Source organism: Pezoporus wallicus, unplaced genomic scaffold (genome assembly GCF_028554395.1).
Source record: "Pezoporus wallicus isolate ANWC-B61680 ecotype Strahan unplaced genomic scaffold, APGP_CSIRO_Pwel_v1 contig_5967, whole genome shotgun sequence".
NCBI classification, from domain to species: Eukaryota; Metazoa; Chordata; class Aves; order Psittaciformes; family Psittacidae; genus Pezoporus; species Pezoporus wallicus.
The window spans coordinates 892968-912125 of record NW_026639377.1 but is presented as its reverse complement, the minus strand read 5'-3'; the positions used below and the strand labels follow the sequence as shown (position 1 = coordinate 912125).

The 19158-nt window shown below is 38.5% G+C and overlaps 1 protein-coding gene across 5 annotated transcripts in view; it reads left to right on the top strand.

Moving 5' to 3' along the window:
- ANO3 (anoctamin 3) overlaps positions 1-19158 on the top strand; it is a 209231-nt gene that overhangs the window by 185323 nt on the left and 4750 nt on the right. For all 5 annotated transcript variants that reach the window (XM_057414416.1, XM_057414415.1, XM_057414419.1 and 2 more), the window contains 9 exons: positions 9594-9676; positions 10575-10715; positions 11061-11225; positions 12527-12563; positions 14374-14485; positions 15662-15719; positions 17126-17223; positions 18580-18725; positions 18833-18985. In XM_057414416.1, coding sequence (XP_057270399.1) covers positions 9594-9676; positions 10575-10715; positions 11061-11225; positions 12527-12563; positions 14374-14485; positions 15662-15719; positions 17126-17223; positions 18580-18725; positions 18833-18985 — 993 coding nt within the window. The remainder of the gene's footprint in view (positions 1-9593; positions 9677-10574; positions 10716-11060; positions 11226-12526; positions 12564-14373; positions 14486-15661; positions 15720-17125; positions 17224-18579; positions 18726-18832; positions 18986-19158) is intronic.

Below are 19158 nucleotides of genomic sequence, written 5' to 3'. Positions count from 1 at the left end.
GGTCAGTCGAGAATGCTCACCTGTTGTTGTAAGTGTCACTAAAGATACTGGATTGAAGGTTGTGGCAGAGTTGTTTATTCCATCTTTCGATACTGTAGTGGCAGCTGAAGATAAAGTGGTGCTATCAGTGGACGTCGGGGGTGTGCTGTTTGGCTGACTGCTAATCTCTGTTGTTTCTGCTACGTTTTCTTTGATGTTGGCCGTTGCTGGTGCAGCATGACTGATGATAGAAGGATTTATGGCAGTAGTCACAGTCAGAACCAATCTCTGTGAAGCTGATCGCACTGTAGACCAATTGTTATCTGTGATTGAGCCATTTCTATCACCTGCTCCATTGCTTTTATTCCATTGCAGCCTTACAAGCAGAAAAATGAAAATCTTTCCACAGGAGAATTGCATGGTGTTGACTTCAAAGTTTGTTATATGCAGAATCTGCAAGAAATTCACTTTTGTCTATGGTTTTATTTTGCAAAACAAAGCTATTTTTACCAAATAAGCTGGTAAAAAAAAATGCTATAGTAATAGAAATATCAGTAGTTTACCACATGTTGATGCTGAAAACTTCACATCCCTAAGTGTTAATGACCAAGAGAATGACCTAAAGCAATACTGATAATCAACAAAAGCTTTTTACACAAGAACATTCATGGCTCTGTAAACAGGCCTTGTACTTAGAGGGGAATGATTCAAAACCACTTTGCTATAGAGAAAGGTAATGGTAACGTATTTGGGTGGCACACCCAAGGCAATGCCTTCTGGGCAGGCAGCAGCCCTGGGAGCATGCTGAAGAGTTATGCTCCCTTGCAAAGAAATATAATTGTTACAGTGAGCCCTCAGCTGATGGGTAATGTTTTGTGACCCTGAGCAGTGAGTGTCATCTGAATGCTCCCAGGTGCAAGCTGACAACTAAATCAGTCCAGTGGTTATGGATGATGCTGACTTTGTGGGGGAACTTCTTTTCCTGTAGGAGACTGGAGGCTGTGTATTATGCATTATCTTTTTAAATGTTAGATTGAGAAGGATGAGGAAAAACTCATCTTGAAGTTACACAATTGCAGCAGGTGTGTTGTTCAGTGTATCCATGAGGTTTTGGCAGGGAGGGGTGTGTTTTCTCTACAGATGAGAAAGTATGTAGTAAACTTTATGTAGTAAACAGTGGCATGATGAGCATATTATTAATAGCACTTCTTTGTTTCTTGTGGTCTGAAGTAGCATGTTCATATTTGCAGAGCTCACACTTACACTTTTTAAGCCTCATAAAGCAGATTATTTTTACCTTTACATCAGTGATCCAACAATAGACTGAACAAATATAAAGCAAGATATAGAGAATTTATCTTCTAGAATCCAGAAAGAAATCATAGCAAATCATGGTCCCAGAAATATACTGTATTTTTTGCTCCACAGCTCTTTGCTCTAAAATTCAGATTGCTCTCCAAGGATGAGTTACTTCTCAATTCAGTGAGCAATGAATATTAAATTTTCAAGCTTAAATGCATTTTAATTTTTGTACTGAGAAAATAATTCATGACTTTTTAGTGAATTATGAAGAGGAATATAAATATGAATAATAATCTATGATTAATTTAATTTTTCTCCTCTTACTAGCTAGCAATGTGACAAGTGTAAGAGCCCTGGCTGACCTTCCTAAGTGTGTATTTTCTGTTCATTTCTGGCAGAAGCACTAACAATGCAGCAGTACCTTTTTTTTACAGAAGTTTGGTATAAAGTAGCATATGCAGAATATATTCTTCTCTTCACCATACCAAGCGTTTAAAATGGGATCTAAACTGATTCTGAGAGAACTCCCATACTTGCTGCATAAAGAGCATAAATACCCACTAAACTATGAATTTGGGTGAAATACTGACATTATTTATGGTTTCTACTTCTCTGCTTTAATGTTTGAATTTTAAAAATGGCGGGGGAGTGATTAAAAAATTATTTTTTCAGAAATTACTCTAAATAGAATTTGGCTACAGCAGCACTGACTGCCTTCCAGAACCCTATATGAAAGAATATATAAGATATTAAATTGATCACATACACTAATAAGCATTTAAAAAGAAAAACCCTCAGACTTACCTTTGAGCTCTACAAAACTCGCAAGAGGAGCCTGTTGAAATCCTGCAGTGGCCCAGAGTGCAATTAGTCTGGTGGGAAGAAGGGAGTGCAGGGACAGCAAGCGCAGCAGCATGACGGGGGTGAGGAACGCACTGTCCAGGAGAGGTGAGGTGAGGTGGGGCAGCCCTTCCCTGTACACGTCTGGGAACCAGCCACACTGACTGGGTCACTGTCATCACCCAGCTCTGTCATTACAGAGTCCACAGCAATTGCAGTATTTAGGGTAAAGTGGGGAGGCAGTGTTTATTGCTTAATCCTTTGGAAGTGTTTGAGCTGGTATTTCAGATGGGTGACTATTTTCTGTAAACTGTAGAAACTGTTGTTCCATGTGCCATGCAACTATTAATTTAACAGAAGAAAGTTTCTTGTTACTGCAGTTTCCTATGGAACAGTGTGACATGAAAGCTGGAAAAGGCCTGTCTTCTACAAGATAAAGTTCTGAGTTCTGTTAAGGAAACCATGCTGCTAGAAATGGTTCTAATATGTTTCCTGTTGCAATAATTTTAGATAATCTAAATGCAAATGTTCTGAATGTATCAGATGTCATTATTTTTTAATTTGCAGTACATAACTAACAACTTATTACAACTCTTACTTTAGGTTTAATATGAACAATACTGGATTAAAGTATAGTTATATAAAGTAATTAAGTATATAAAGTAAGAATGAGGAAGTCAGACTTATGATATATAACTTAATATGCTGATCTAGTCAACCTGTGGGATGTTTTTGTTACTCTTTAGTGCTTTACGCATAGTTATTTTAGGCAGGTATGCAGTTGAAGAGTGACTCAGAAATGCTTCAGTATTGTGTGACTGAGTGGAATTCCATGATGTTGTTCTCTGTTTCCACTTTACATTTTTAAGGAATCAGGTGCAAATACTATTTCATAACTAATCCATGAGATAAATGTTGAGGGTATGGCCTATACAGGAGGTGTTTATATAGGACCAACTAGTGGTGTTGAAAATACTGCAGTGGACAAGTGGAAGGTTTTCTGTGAAATGGATCAAGTTCTACCTTTTCTAATACCCCTTTTCAGAAAGCAAATTATTTCTGTGGTATGAGGTGGGGTGGTCTGTGAGAGGAGGGAGTACAGAGTCTGGTGCAGTGGGTTTGTCTTTCGTTGGAATCTAGCCTTCTCTGCAGTGTGTAACAAGCTTGCTACTCATATTTATTGCTGTGTCTGCTAGGATATGCGTCTAACAGACTGACCATGAGATAAGCATGAGATCTGAAACCCCCCACCACAAATTTGTGTCCAGATTTGGACCTTAAGCAGCATTAACCAAATGACAAGCGATATACTTGGGTCAACAGTGTAATTCACACCAGCATGTACCCCCACTGGAGTACTGCATCCAGCTCTGGAGTCCTCGGTACAGAAAAGACATGGACCTGTTGAAGAGGGTCCGGAGAAGGGCTGCAAATGATCAGAAGGCTGGAGCACCTCTCCTATGAGGAATGACTGAGAGAGTTGGGGTTGTTGTGAGAGAGAGAGCCTGAAGAAGACAAGGCTCTGGGGAGACCTTATTGTGGCCTTTCAGTTCTTAAAAGGGTCCTATAAGAAAGATGAGGAGAGACTTTTTAGCAGGGCCTGTTGTGATAGGATGAGGGGTGATGGTTTTAAACTAAAGGGGAGAATCAGACTGCATGTGAGGAAGAAATTCTTTACAACAAGGGTAATAAAATACTGGCAAAGCTTGCCCAGAAAGGTGGTGGATGCACCATCCCTGGAGACATTCAAGGCCAGGGCTGGATGTAGTTCTGGGCGACCTGATCTAGTTGAATATGTCCCTGGTCATTGCAGGCGGATGGGACTATATGAGCTTTGAAGGTCCCCTCCAACCCAAACTATTCTACAATTCTATTCTATGATTCTATGCACACATGATGGTGCTGAGAAGTCTTTCTGATAGTTTTTTTTACAATGAAAGGTTATTTGAATACATACCTAATATCTGTTATTTAATATAGTGCTTTGTATGTGACTCAGTTCTTGGCTCAGTGTCATACACCCACAGTGTGGTGCCAGCATGCTGGCACTGAGTGCTGACCTGCTGTTCCTGGAAGGCAAAATCTCCAGCAGTGAGCCTTGAATGTGAGCAGACTTGGAGCTATGGCCATATGGTTCAGAGTATTCCAGGAGTGGGAGATGAGATTAACCTGTCATTAAATTATATATTTATTAAGCAGAGGTTTCAATTCTGAAGAGTGTGTCTCAGTAGGTACCGAATCTGTAGGAGTTTTTTTATTGTTTTGCCTTCCTGCAAAGTAACTGAATAAACCTGAACAAGTTTCTGTCTCTGTCTACTCTGCTGCAGGCAGTCCTGAAGAGCCCTGTACCCCTGAGACCTTAGATGAAGTCAGGTCGACGGAGCGGTTTGCCTTAGTCGATGAGGAATGGGTTAGAGACCAGTTGAGCAATCTGGACATCCATAAATCCATGGGTCCAGATGGGATGCACCCGCGGGTGCTGAGGGAACTGGCGGAAGTCATTGCTAGACCATTCTCCATCATCTTTACCAAGTCTTGGGAAACGGGAGAGGTGCCCGAGGACTGGAGGAAAGCAAATGTCACTCCAGTCTTCAAAAAGGGCAAGAAGGAGGACCCGGGTAACTATAGACCGGTCAGCCTCACCTCCATCCCTGGGAAAGTGATGGAACACCTTATCCTTGGTGCCATCTTAAGGCATATCAAGGATAAGAGGGTTATGAGGGGCAGTCAACATGGCTTCACCAGGGGGAAATCATGTTTGACCAATCTCTTAGCCTTTTATGAGGAAATAACACGGTGGATGGATGGTGGCAGAGCGGTGGATGTGGTCTACCTTGACTTCAGCAAAGCGTTTGATGCAGTCTCCCACAGCATCCTCACAGCTAAATTGAGGAAGTGTGGTCTGGATGATCAGGTAGTGAGGTGGACTGCGAACTGGCTGAAGGAGAGAAGCCAGAGAGTTGTAGTCTATGGGGCTGAGTCTAGTTGGAGGCCTGTAACTAGTGGAGTGCCTCAAGGGTCAGTACTGGGACCGGTATTATTTACTATATTCATCAACGATTTAGATGAGGGAATTGAGTGTACTATCAGCAAGTTTGCTGATGACACTAAGCTGGGAGGAGTGGCTGACACGCCAGAAGGCTGTGCTGCCATCCAGCGAGACCTGGACAGGCTGGAGAGTTGGGCAGGGAATAACTTGATGAAATATAACAAGGGAAAGTGTAGAGTCCTGCATCAGGGCAGGAACAACCCCAGGTTCCAGTATAGGTTGGGGAACATCCTGGTAGAGAGCAGTGTAGGGGAGAGGGACCTGGGGTCCTAGTGGACGACAGGATGACCATGAGCCAACACTGTGCCCTTGTGGCTAAGAAGGCCAATGGCATCCTGGGGTGTATTAGAAGGGGGTGGTTAGTAGGTCGAGAGGGGTCCTCCTTCCCCTCTACTCTGCCCTGGTGAGACCCCATCTGGAATATTGTGTCCAGTTCTGGGCCCCTCAGTTCAAGAAGGACAGGGAGCTGCTGGAGAGAGTCCAGCGAAGGGCAACAAAGATGATTAAGGGAGTGGAGCATCTCCCTTATGAGGAAAGACTGAGGGAGCTGGGTCTCTATAGTTTGGAGAAGAGGAGACTCAGGGGTGACCTTATAAGTGTCTATAAATATATAAAGGGGGAGTGTCACGAGGATGGAGCCAGGCTCTACTGAGTGGCAAACAATGATAGGACAAGGGGTAATGGGTACAAACTGGAACACAAGAGGTTCCACTTAAACTTGAGAAGAAACTTCTTCTCAGTGAGGGTGACGGAACACTGGAACAGGCTGCCCAGGGAGGTTGTGGAGTCTCCTTCCCTGGAGACTTTCAAAACCCACCTGGACACATTCCTGTGTAACACTATCTAGGTGTTCCTGCTCCGGCAGGGGGATTGGACTAGATGATCTTTCAAGGTCCCTTCCAATCTCTAGCATACTGTGATACTGTGTGAAGTAATTGAGCAGAGTATTCAGAAGGGGCTTGGCTTGCCATGGCCAAACTCGGTGGAGAGTTTACCTACTGAAAACCCTCAAATTGCACCAGGGGAGGTTTAGATTGGATATTAGGAAAAATTTCTTCACTAAAAGGATTGCCAAGCATTGGAATAGGCTGCCCGGGGAAGTGATGGAGTCACCATTCCTGGAGGTAATTAAAAGACAAGTAATGTGGTGCCTAGGGACATGGTTTAATGGTGGACTTGTCAGTGTTGGGTTAACCTTTGGACTCGATGATCTTAAAGGTCTTTTCCAATTTAAATGATTCTGTGATTCTGTGATTTCAGTTCTTCATCAGTGCAAGTAATGGCAGTGTAAGGGCAGTAAAAATAAAGTAACTTAAGGATTTAAAGATTTTTTTTTGTAAGCGTACAATGAGCAGAACTGCACTGTAGAGCACTGAATGACAAATCCCTAAATGAGTGGTTCTATAGCAAAATGCTGGACCATAAAAGGAAGTACACCATATATTATGGGATTTAAAATTCAGAACAGTAATTGAAGCTGTAAGATTGGAAGCAGTGTTCCTGGGAAAAAGCAGGGGAGGCACCAGATGATGTTTTCTGTAGGAAACTGGAAGCCTGTGTGTGACCCTGTAAATTGTAAATCATCCAGAACTCCTGAGTGGCAGGATTAGGCGCAAACAAACTCTGCCAGGTCAAAGCGGTGTTAAAACATGCATCTTGAGGTTCAAATTATTGGATTAATCATCTGTTGTAGGTCTTGTTTTTCTACAGAAGTAATTGATAAAAGTCAAAGCTTACCATTTTCAGAGCTGGGAGATCAGAGTAAGAGATGAGTCAGCAGAAGTGCCTAGCAACTGGCACTAGGGGGCTCGATTGCATGGAGAGCAGTCAGAGGAGGGTGGCATTAGCTTTTATTTTACTCCGTCACAGTAGGTAAAATCTATCACTCTATTGTGATATAGTAAAATCAAGGCAAGCCAGGAACAATCCAGGCTTTCTGCAGAACTGGAAAAATACTTGATTTTCGGAATTCTGATTTTTTTTTTTCTGTCATTTAGATTAGCAATTAACACCACAAGAGAAGTTTTGTGACTTACCTTTCCCCCCACCTCCAGCATGCTTTTTTCCTGGCTTTTGGCACTATCTTCTCAGTAGCCTTGTAGCATGGCAAAATTACCATGAATTCAGTTCTACTTCATGAAAAAGAATATTGCAGCATTTTTGAGAGCTCTGGTGAGTCTGAAAGAGATACTTTAGTTCATGTCCATAAGTAGCATAAATTATCATTATTATTATTAGTAGTATTATACTCAAGCCTGTTATTCATGCTATACCAGAGCCTGAAAACTCTAACTTAGATACAGATCTTGATTTAAAGAATAAGCAAGTTATCCCAAATCTTAAGGGACACACTGAAATAAATAGCACTGTACGATTGGTGTATATCTGACTGAAGACACCATTTGTCCAAGGTCTAGTATTCCTTCTAGACCACAACTGCCTCATTTTGTTTCCAGAACTTCAACAGATATTTACACAAGCTAAAATACTTCCCAGACAAAAAAAAATGTGCATGTACTTCAATAGTCCACCATTCCTCATTCTTTTCTTCATTACTGGCACTGGAGGGCAGGGGGAAAGCACCGCTAATTAATTTGCTTGGTTTTAAATCAGAAGGATTTAAAATTCATTATTCCTGATAACTAGGCCACTACCTTAATTTTTATTACCTTTGAGTATAGCTGAATTATTTCCTTTTTTGCAGGCTTACCACTTTTGTCACAGGGCTAGTGGATATCTTGGGTATGCTTCTTAGAGCAGCCTGACTCACAACAGCTAATACTGTGTTTTGCAGAGTGTGCTTTATTTCTCCTACCTATTTGTTCACATAAGAAAAGCATTGGTTGCTTTGTGTGTAGCATGGGTTTAACATTCCTCCTGAGTCCTCACATCAGGAAGGGATTTCTCTTGCAAGGTGGTGTCTTCTGTAACATTCCTGAGTCTTGCACTGCACTGGTTGGGATAGCACTTCCTATGACAGTGAGAAAAGGTTGTTTCACCCTCAGATTACTCAAGTGCAAACCCCCACTGCTGCTTAAGTAGGAGAGCTGTGTGCTGTTCTTCTTGTTAGGAGCATCCAAAACTTGAATAAAATCTCTAGTGAAGACAAGATCCATGCCTGGAAGAATAAAAGAACATACTACTAGAGATTAGATTCAGGGACAAGTTCCTTTTACTCAGCCATCTGTTATTTATGGGTAGTGGTATGGTGGACTTCCGCTAACTTCTCATTGTGCTTTAATGTAGTATATGGGTCATGAATCATAGAATCATAGAATAGTTAGGGTTGGAAAGGACCTTAAGATCATCAAGTTCCAACCCCCCTGCCATGGGCAGGGACACCTCACACTAAACCATGTCACCCAAGGCTCTGTCCGACATGGCCTTGAACATCGCCAGCGATGGAGCATTCACAACCTCCCTGAGCAACCCATTCCAGTGCCTCACCACCCTTACAGTAAAGAGCTTCCTCCTTACATCCAATCTAAACTTCCCCTGTTTAAGTTTGAACCTGTTACCCCTTGTCCTGTCACTGCAGTACTTAATAAAGAGTCCCTCCCCAGCATAAATAATATTTATAAAATTATGAATAGATCATTTTATATCATATCTATATAGAATGTATATGTAAAACCAATAAGATATTAAACATAATACAGAAATACACAAAAAGTTAGGAATGTGAGACCATCCTGTTCAGTTTGAGTAAGAAATCCTCCTTCTGAGCAGTAGGCTTCCCAGAAGGAAGCAAATTTTCTCACTTCCTATTTGAAATCACTGTTTTCCAGGCAACAATTGAGCAGGCCCACATTTTGTGAGGAATCCCATCAAAACAAGGTGTTATCCTGTGTGTCAAACTACAGTGTTTGGGAAACTTGGAGTTAATTATTGGTTGTAATTATTTTCATAGGATCTCCCAAAACCACTAAGTACATAGAGAATCTGATATCTCACACAGAGATTAGCTGCTCCTGTATAAAGCTGGTGAAGCTGGGAAATGAATGAGGTTGTCTTGATTTCTTCATTGTCTTGAACTGAATAAAATGAGATCATAATGTAGCACTTTAATAATAGATGTCATTGTGTATGCATATCCTTGTTTCTTCAAGGAATGATTTTAAACCATATATGTTTTGAATAAAATCAAAAGCAAAATGACAATCTAAAAAGTATGGCTCATATCTCTTTACAAATAGAGCAGACAGGAAAAAAAAAAAGATTCTTAGATAAACATTGTAAAATAGTGTTCCAGTTGTAACGGTTATTATCCTTAATTACTTAATAGTTTTCAGATAGTATAGAGAAACAGCCGGACAGTGGCTAACAACAGTTGCCATGTTACATATTGTTGATTTTCTTGAGATCTGTGTGGCCTTTTTTTATTTCTTTCCCATAATTAAAATGCAGTTGATGATTTCCACAGCTACAGTCTTTCTAGAGTTTTGGAAGAGACGGAGAGCTGTATTAACCTATGACTGGGACCTCATAGACTGGGAAGATGAAGAGGTAAGACTGAACAGAAGTAAACCTGGAAATTGTGCTGTCAGCATGATTTAAGGGTAGATAGCAATACATACTGTACACTGCTGTCATTCAGATACTTATATTTATAACACTAGTTACAGCATCAAAAAGTATACCTGAGTCTGTACAAGCATACTTTCCCTTCTGCAACTAGCATTATAATTCCAGATATAATTCTACATCTATTAGAAGTATCCTTTGAAAAACTGAGTGGAAATACTGCCTGTACAGAAGACAGGAGCTACTATGGATGCCAACACAAATGTCTTTCAGTACTGGAAATTCCTAATCCTGTGTATAAATGGGACCAAGACAGGCAAAGGGACAGATTTTATATCCTTCTTAGAGGCATAGCATGTCCTTTAACATTCTGCTATCAACATCAGCAATAATAAAATGATTTTATAACTTCATAAATCAGTAGAGGACATAGCTCTGATTTAACTGTATTGGTGACTTAACAGCAGCCTAAGTCAACAGAGACTTAACCACTACTTTTCTTATACCTTTCCATAGATGCATAGATACAAGCTGTTGGCTTTTAATAAATGGTTTAATATCACAAAAGGCGCTGTCGTAACTGGCATTAGTTTATAGTTTTCTTACCAATTTTTGCAGAGAACCTAGTGTTTAGACCAATATTATGACCTGTGATCCTTTTAATACCCTCACGTACTGGAGGAGGCTCTTACGTTTTTTGTTCTTTGTTGGTCTCTGGCACTTTCAAAAGGGTAAATTCTTTGGATGTTTGAGATGGAGCGTTATAAAAAAGAATTTTTATCAATATAAATTTCCTACTTTATAGCACATGTATATCTGATTTTTGATACTTCAGTGAAATAAGTTGTTATAATAAATGGAATCTACCCTGTCATTCCAGGAAGAGCTGCGCCCCCAGTTTGAAGCTAAATATTCCCAAGTGGAAAGAGTAAATCCCATCACAGGAAAACCTGAACCTTTTCAGCCTTTCCCTGATAAGCTGAGTCGACTAATGGTGTCTGTCTCAGGAATATTTTTCATGGTAATGTTTAATAATATTGGAATTATTGTAGCCTTTAATCTCATTTTGATGTAAATAGTAACACAACTCATTAAGATTAGTGGATTTACATAAGGTAGGCAAAACCGATTGTCTCAGTCTTACTGCTTATTTAAGGATCACTTTCTTTTAAAATACAGTTGTATTGAAAAAGAATAATTAATAAATGTTTTAATTCAGTGGTTGAGTATTTTCTTCTCTCAGAGTCAGCTCACCAAAACAAATGGCAGTCATTAAAACACCTGTTAATTTGTTAATTCAGTGGGAATTATTTCAGATGTAGTTTATTTTGTTATAATACCTGTATTCATAAATACTTCCCTGTAGATTTCACTGGTCCTCACTGCAGTGTTTGCTGTTGTGGTGTATCGTCTGGTAGCCATGGAACAGTTTGCTTCTTTCAAGTGGTATTTCATCAAGAAGTATTGGCAGTTTGCAACATCTGGCACTGGAGTCTGTATCAATTTTATGATCATCATGTCACTCAATGTTGTAAGTCTTCTGCACTTTCAAAGGAGGGATTAGGGTAAAGTAATTTTTACAAGGTTCCTGAGTTTACTGTATATCAGTTATGTCATGTTCTTGCTTATTCACATAGCAGTGCCTGAAGCTAGAATTTCAGGGCTTTTTCCTCTTCTAATACTATGTTTCTCAATGTTTTTTTCTAATAACTACTTAATTTGTCACTTCACATATTTGCTTACATTACCAAGTCACAGTGGTATGGACTACTGTTTCTACATTTGCGTTTCTGTTTTTTACATTACCCTTGAAAATACATCTCTAAGAGGAGCAATGCTATTTTATTATTTTCTTGGCTGATACCTTCTTTTTGCTGGGCTTTTTTTTTTGGGGGGGGGGAGGGGGCGGCGTTGGTTTATTTATTTACTTATTTATAAAATAAGTAAATGATAACTTTGAGTTCTTCTCTTTTTTATGTAAAATGCAATTGTGATATCAGTGTTGCACAGTTCTAGAATCGCTCAGTTCTAGAATTGCTATGATACCTGATTTTGGTTTAAGTGTTTCATTTATCATTTTTCTATTCCCATGCAGGCATAAACACATAGAAAGGAATAATAGCACAGCAAAGAATGGCTTTTAATTTTTTTAAGGAGATTGTGCAGTCACTGCAATAGAAAAGAATTCTTCAAAACACAGTCATGTATTTATTTCTGTTATTATATCTTACCATTCCAAGTCATAAAAAAGTACATTCAACTGAACAAGCACACTTAAGCTACTGAAAATAACTTGCAATTAATAGTAAATACTCAAGGAAATATTTCTCAGAATGTGTAACTACCTTGGGATAAGTGTCTTTTCAAATTAGGACTGGAGATAGTCAATATGTAAACAGGTAAGGAAGTTTTCAATAATAGACTGATAATCCTCACCAGTATGAACATTCATGCAAAGAAATGTACAAAAGTAGGCTTTTTGCTTACTTTTAGATCACATAGTTTTGCTCCTGAAGTTAGAGGATAAGCACCTTACTGTTCAGTAAGAGAACCATTGATGTTTGAACACTTTTCTTGACCTATTGGCTCTTGATTTATCTTTGTTGTATATTTAATGTATATGCTTACATATATACATTTACAGGAGAATGGGACTAAAGTAGTTCAGTGAAGTCTTTGTAGGAAACTACACCCACTTGCAGGTACCTTCTCTGCCCGGTATCTGCCTGGATACCTTAATGCTGTAGGCAATAGAACACCTATGCTTTTCATGCTGGATTTGACAACAGACAGGATATACCATGCTTATACTATCTCTTATTTCTGTTTTAGGTATATGAAAAGGTTGCCTATCTCCTGACAGACTTAGGTATGTAGGTCTTTTATTAGTGGCATGGTTCTTGCTAGATGTGTCATGTACCTTTATATTTCCAGACAACAGGGGTTTGAAAACTTCATCAATGCACACTATGATTCTGGCATTTCCTTAAAGAAGTGAAGTATCAGAAAAAGAAATTATATGATTATTTCACCAAGGAAATAACAGAAAAGAAAGGAGTTTATTCTTATACTTCTGTATTTTATGTTTTATATTATAAATTGTCATAATAGAGCAAAAGTCAAAACATACTCTTTGTTATAATGCTAAAACAGATTTTCTTCCATTTTTCAGAAATTCCTATTTTGGGGGGGAGTTTCTTTTAAAGTTTTTTTAATATTAATTTTCGTATGGACAAAAAGGGTTAAGATAACATTACATTGTCTGAGATAAAATTGTTAAGTCATAAATTTTAAAGTAGAACTAATTCTGTCACATTTAAAAAAATGATACTGAAGCCTCTCATCGTGATTCGGTCATGGAGCTTTCTATCTTACACAAGAAAGCAGAGGCAGCATTTAAAATCTCCTGCTGTGTGAGTATGTTACCTTTTAGTGTTTCGTCTTAACCTGCTTTTTCAGCCCACGTCAAAATAAGCAATTGATATTGCCGTAGTTTAAAACCAAGCTCACTGTTTAACAGCTCCCTCTGCTGGTTCAAGTATTGAAGAGCACGCACTAAAAAAAATGCTCAGGACATAGTGTTTCAGTTAACAAGGAGCTGGACAGGTTAAAAGATTCATTATGCACAGTCAATTTTCAAAATTATTAAAATATTTTAAAATATTTTTCTGCATCACACTGATGTGTATTCCTACTTACTTTTTCAATATATTATATTGACATGCAGGCAGAAAGAAAATGATGATTTCATTTGAGTATACAAGCTGATTTTTCCTAAAATATCTAAAAGAATTTTTAAAAAAGAAAGAAAAGAAGGCTTCTTGAAGTAAGCATTGCTTAGAACATCAGGCAGTTAAGCTGGGTAGCACACTCCACTTGCTAAGGTTTTGGTTTTTTTCTATCAAAGAGAAGGAGGATATCTTAACTTCTGGGAACAAGTACCCATTTGTAAAGCTAGTATCCTGTACATTTGTATTCTAAGTTAGGTATCATTAGACCAAAGTAATTTATTAATTAGTACAAAAAATTTTATCAGTGTGCTATATTTCAAGTTCGATACATCCATCAGAGAAATTTGAATTCATCATTATCCCTTGAGTTCTAAGTCGGACGAGGAGAATGAAGTAGTGTTCTTACAGATGTATTTAGAAGGCAAGATGCCTGTGTGAGAAGCCAGCTGGCTGCTGGTAGCTCTTTCCTTTGTTTTCCTTGGCAGTCCCTGGCTATTGCTCTGCTGATGCCAAAGTGCTTCTGCTTTTTGTTTGTTTTGTGGGGGTTTTTTTGTTATGTTGGGGGGGATGGGGGTGTGTGTTTTTTTCTGTTTGTTTTTTTTTTTAAATCAAGATGCCTGTAGCCTTAAAATTAAAGGTTTATACTGAATTCAGAACTTTTTCATGGAAATGGAACAGGTGTCTTCCCAAAGAGTTTTCTCCTGTTCTGTACCAGGGAGCTTGTATCTCCTGTTTATGCTTAGAACCAATGTAGGCTGAGCTGGGACAATGGTTTTCTGACCTGCAGACTGAGCACTTTGAGAAAAAAAAAAAATTAACTGCAATCTGATGGAGCACCATGACTGGAAACTGTCACTTTTTCTGTTAGTGTTGCTCAATTGGTGAGCAAACTTGGGCATAACTCAGTGTCATTTTTGTTCAGATAATTTATATTGTTTCTTTCCACAGAGCACCCTCGAACAGAATCTGAATGGGAAAACAGCTTTGCCTTGAAAATGTTCCTCTTCCAGTTTGTCAACTTGAATAGCTCCATCTTCTACATTGCCTTTTTCCTTGGCAGGTAAGGTATCTTAGCTAATTACACTTAAAGGAAAACTTGCGCAGGACTCATAATCCTTGTTAATTTTCAGGTTTGAAGAAAATAAATCAGCAACTTGAACTGTGAGATTTAGATGCAAGTCCCATTCTGAGTATAGTTAATAACACTAATATTTTTAATTGTGTGTGACAGTTAGACCCTTGAAATCTTTACTCATGAAACTAGACAGTAAAAAGTCTACTTTTTAAGTGGGGTCTATGTACTTTCCTACTAGGTAAGAATTCAGAACCTCTGAATATACAAGCCACTTCCTAAACATGGGTCTGTATTTAGCCCCACATAATGGGCTTATTCATTATTTCTTGTTTATTCCCCTTGGGTTCCATTTTCCAGAATCTGTTTCTATAAGTAATAAGTATTGTCTGGCAGGTCTTAAACAAGAGTAGGAGACAGAAATTCTGGCTCCAGTTTTCATGTTTATCTTTAGCTCAAATAGTGGGATACCAGACAGGTCTAACCTTGCTTCATCTTTACTTCCTTATGATCAGAATTGTAATTCATGCAGAACCTAGAGTACTTCAGAGTGCCTTCTATAAAGTTTTGTAATATAATTTCAGTTCAAGATTGGTTGGGAAAAAACCCAGACAACACTCTAAGAAAGACTGTTGGTAATACCTTCTTTGTATCTTGCTATCTCCTGTGCCTACTAGGACCAGGCACAAGGTTTTTTCACTCTCAACTAAAACTTTCACTGAGGTCAGCAAGGATTTTGCTTCAATTTGTTATACAAGAGTCTCTTAGATCTCTGAAAATCTTTTGGTTCTGATGGGTTTGGAAAAAAGATTCTGAGAGTGCACACTTCACATAGCCAGGCAGATCCCATTTCTGCAGTATGCAGATCCCATTTCTCCCTATGCATTGCAATGGCTTATCTTCTTAGAGAGGCTGAATATCTAACATCTAAAACCTCTGAAGCTAGGATTTTTGTCTTGGACATAATAAAAGCTTAGAGTCACTTGCAAAATGATGATCCTTGTTTGTATTCTGAAACTTCCATATTCTACAGATACCAGATTTAAGCCTGTGTGATTTAATCTGTTTATATTTTCTGAGTTTGCTCAGTGAATGCTGTGAAATAACTACTGATATAGGGTGTTCTTGGAATGTGCACTGAGAAACAGAAATCTTACTTTACAGATTTGCAGGCCGCCCAGGAAAGTACAACAAGCTTTTTAACAGATGGAGACTTGAAGAGGTAAGCAATGCTATTCTGTGTTCCTGTGAAATTCCCATGTGTAAAAAGGAAATGGCTGAAGGATATTAATTAAGTGCAGTGAAGAGTAAACTCTTATTTATAGTAAAGGATAGGAAACAGGACATGTGTTTTTCCTTCTGCATTCTCCACTGTACTGAGTGACCCTGGCCAAGACACACAGTTCTTTCTGTCTCTATCTTTGGGAAAAGGGAAGTGATGTTCCCTTACCTCACTTCTAGATCCTAAGTGATTGGAAACTCCTGGGTGTGTAGAATTTTTGGATGGAAGACATAAACATAATCAGCTTTTTTATCAGCCTCTTAAGCTTCTGCCAGCACAGGAAAGATGTGGAGCTGTTGGAGTAGGTCCAGAGGAGGCCACAAAAATGCTCCAAGGCCTGCAGCAAGTCTGCTGTGGGGGAAAACTGAGAGTTGGGGTTTTTCAGCCTGGAGAAGAGAAGACTCTGGCGAGACCTTAGAGCACCCTTTCAATACTTAAAGGAGGCTTATAAGAATGATGAGGACAAACTTTTCAGTAGGGCTTGCTGCAACAGGACAAGGGGGAATGGCTTTAAACTCAGAGATAGGAGATGTAGTTTAGACATTAGGCAGAATACAGTATCATGAGGGTCATGAGGCCCTGGCACAGGTTGCCCAGAGAATCTGTGGCTGCCCCATCCCTGGCAGTGTTCAAGGCCAGGTTGGACAGCACTTGGAGCAACTTGGTCTAGTGGAAGGTGTCCTTGCCCATTTCAGGGGGTTGCTACTGGATGAATTTTAGAGATCCCTTCCAACCTTCGTTGATTCTAAGGTTGAAAAAAAAAAAAACAACGATATTTTCAAAGTCTACTTGAAAATGTGTTCGAATTGCACCTCCCTGGATATGTCTACCATGCTGAAGTTATCTCTGAAAAACAGGTTTCTTTTATTGAACCTTGGTAGCCACAGAGTAAAATATCATAAATTTCTCATCTATGTTCTAACAAGAATTTCAGTAATTAGTAAACATTTTAATAGAGCAATTTATATAGTTAAGATACTGGTACCAGAGATTCAGCTAGTAAGTCTCTGTTCACTTAGGATGTTACTAATGAAACATTGCTCCGTTCTTCTGAAATGAATTTGTATGTGTTGGTCTAAGTGGAATGGACTGTATCATTTATCATATACTGAGCACTCATACCCTTATGTAATATGATCTAGTTCTCCAAGAAATAATATGTCTAAAGTTTGTTTAGCTAAAGTCTGTGTCAGGATTTCTGTTATTAATATTTTTTTTAATATTTCTGTAGTTCCAGGTTAATGTTTTTCACCAAACACATGAGTATTTTTCATCCACCCTCTAACAAATAAAAATGAAAGGAATTCTGTGATTTTAGCTATTGATCTTTTCCCATTTCATTTCAGTGTCATCCTAGTGGCTGCTTGATAGATCTGTGCTTGCAAATGGGAGTTATAATGGTTTTAAAACAAATGTGGAACAACTTCATGGAACTAGGCTATCCGTAAGTTCAGGTGTTAAAATTTGGTTTACAAATAGTGATTACATTACTGCAATTCAGTGATAGGGAAAAATATGTTTGCATAGTATTTTTGCTTTTTGCGTCTCATACACTGTAACTGCATTCCCAAGGGAAGCATTAACTGCTCCTCTAAGACAAAGTTTGTTTGGATATGTGAACCATCTAAACTCTTTACTGTGATTTCATTTTCCATAGTACAAACAGCTGCTGAAGAGAGTGGTGGGCTAAGAGTCTTACATTTCTCCTAAAACTTAAAGAATATGTTTTCAGGAGAAGGTTGCTAATCAAATATTATTCTAATGAGTCTCAACCTTGAAAATCTTGCAGAAAGGGTTATGCTCACAATGTGCAATAATTCTTCAAATGAGCTGTGTACTGTGTTGTAAGGCTTGGATTTCTGAAAAGAAGAAACCTACCTGAAGTATCAGTCTTCCTGTCTTCTCAGCCCAGAATTTGAGAACATGCTTAAATCCTTTCTGGCAAATAGTGTTTTGTTTTGACAAGCAATTGTTTGCGACTGAGGCAGCAGTTGCTCTTTCCGTAGCAAGAGAGATTAAGAGCTAAGCCCTAAATTAGCTTGAGAAAAAAATAAGAGCCTGTTAATAAAAATACAAGAAAATTATTTCCCATCTTCAGTCTCTTTTCAGTAATATCTGGAAACAAACAATAGTCTTTAATTGCCACCTCTGGCAGTACTAGGTAATAGTTTTCATTTGTATAACATTTTAATGTGTGAGACTAGTACCTACTTCATATTATAGATACTTCGTGAAAAGACTTCTGCACAGTTTTATAAAAACTACTCTTAAATCTTCGCAGCTTCAGCAACACCTTTTTAGACACACTTTATTACTTCAAGAAAAAAATAATCTGTAGAGCATTTAGATCTTCAGGTTTGTTCCAAAGTAGTAGATGTGTTCGACTGTTCAATGTATTCCAGTAGCACAGATTTCTTACTGAGCTTCACTTACTTGGTTTGTCTTTCCCAGGATTAAAATCAAAGCGTTACTTACTGGTTTAATGCTCTTGCTAAGCATGATTGGTTTTTTATTTAGGTAAATCCTACAGAAAAAGTCTATGCAACCAAATACTGTATTCTGAAAGGCTTATTTGTTGAATGACTAGCATGCTACATAAAAGACATAATTAAAATCATAATGCAGAATTTTGAGGACTTCTTTGAATTGTATCTTATATGATAAGTGTTTGCAGAAAATACCTGAGTAAGCATTCAGGTGCTGCTCAAAATAAGCCCTCTTACTTCAAAACAATACCAGCAAGTTTTGTAAATTATTGAGCAAATATGGTCAGTAATAATACTCTGTTTACCTAATAAAGTTTATTACAGAATTGGTGGTCACGACGCAAAATGAAGAGAGGAGGGCAGTTAATGGAGCATAAAGTGTCTCTGCCTCAGTGGGAAAAGGACTGGAATCTACAGCCTATGAATCTTCATGGTTTAATGGATGAATATTTAGAGATGGGTGAGCAAATTTAGGGAGGTGTCAGTTTTCTTAAGAAAATGGAACTATATTCCATGTTAAAAGATCGTTTGCACTTCCAGTTTCTAACCAGAGAAATACCTGTCTAGTTTTACAGTTTGGCTTCACCACCATCTTCGTTGCTGCCTTCCCACTGGCACCTCTCCTGGCATTGCTTAACAATATCATAGAAATAAGATTAGATGCGTACAAGTTTGTCACTCAGTGGCGAAGACCTATGCCTGCAAGAGCAACAGATATAGGTGAGAGAACATAATGACTTTTTCCTTCTTTTATGCAGCTTAACCCTTAAAATAGTTAATGCATCAAAAGTAAAACTGATAATGTAACCCACAGATCTCAGTGACAACTCTCCTATTAAGCAACAAAAGAATACTCAGTTGCTTAGCTAAGAGGACTCCTCAATTTTTTTTTT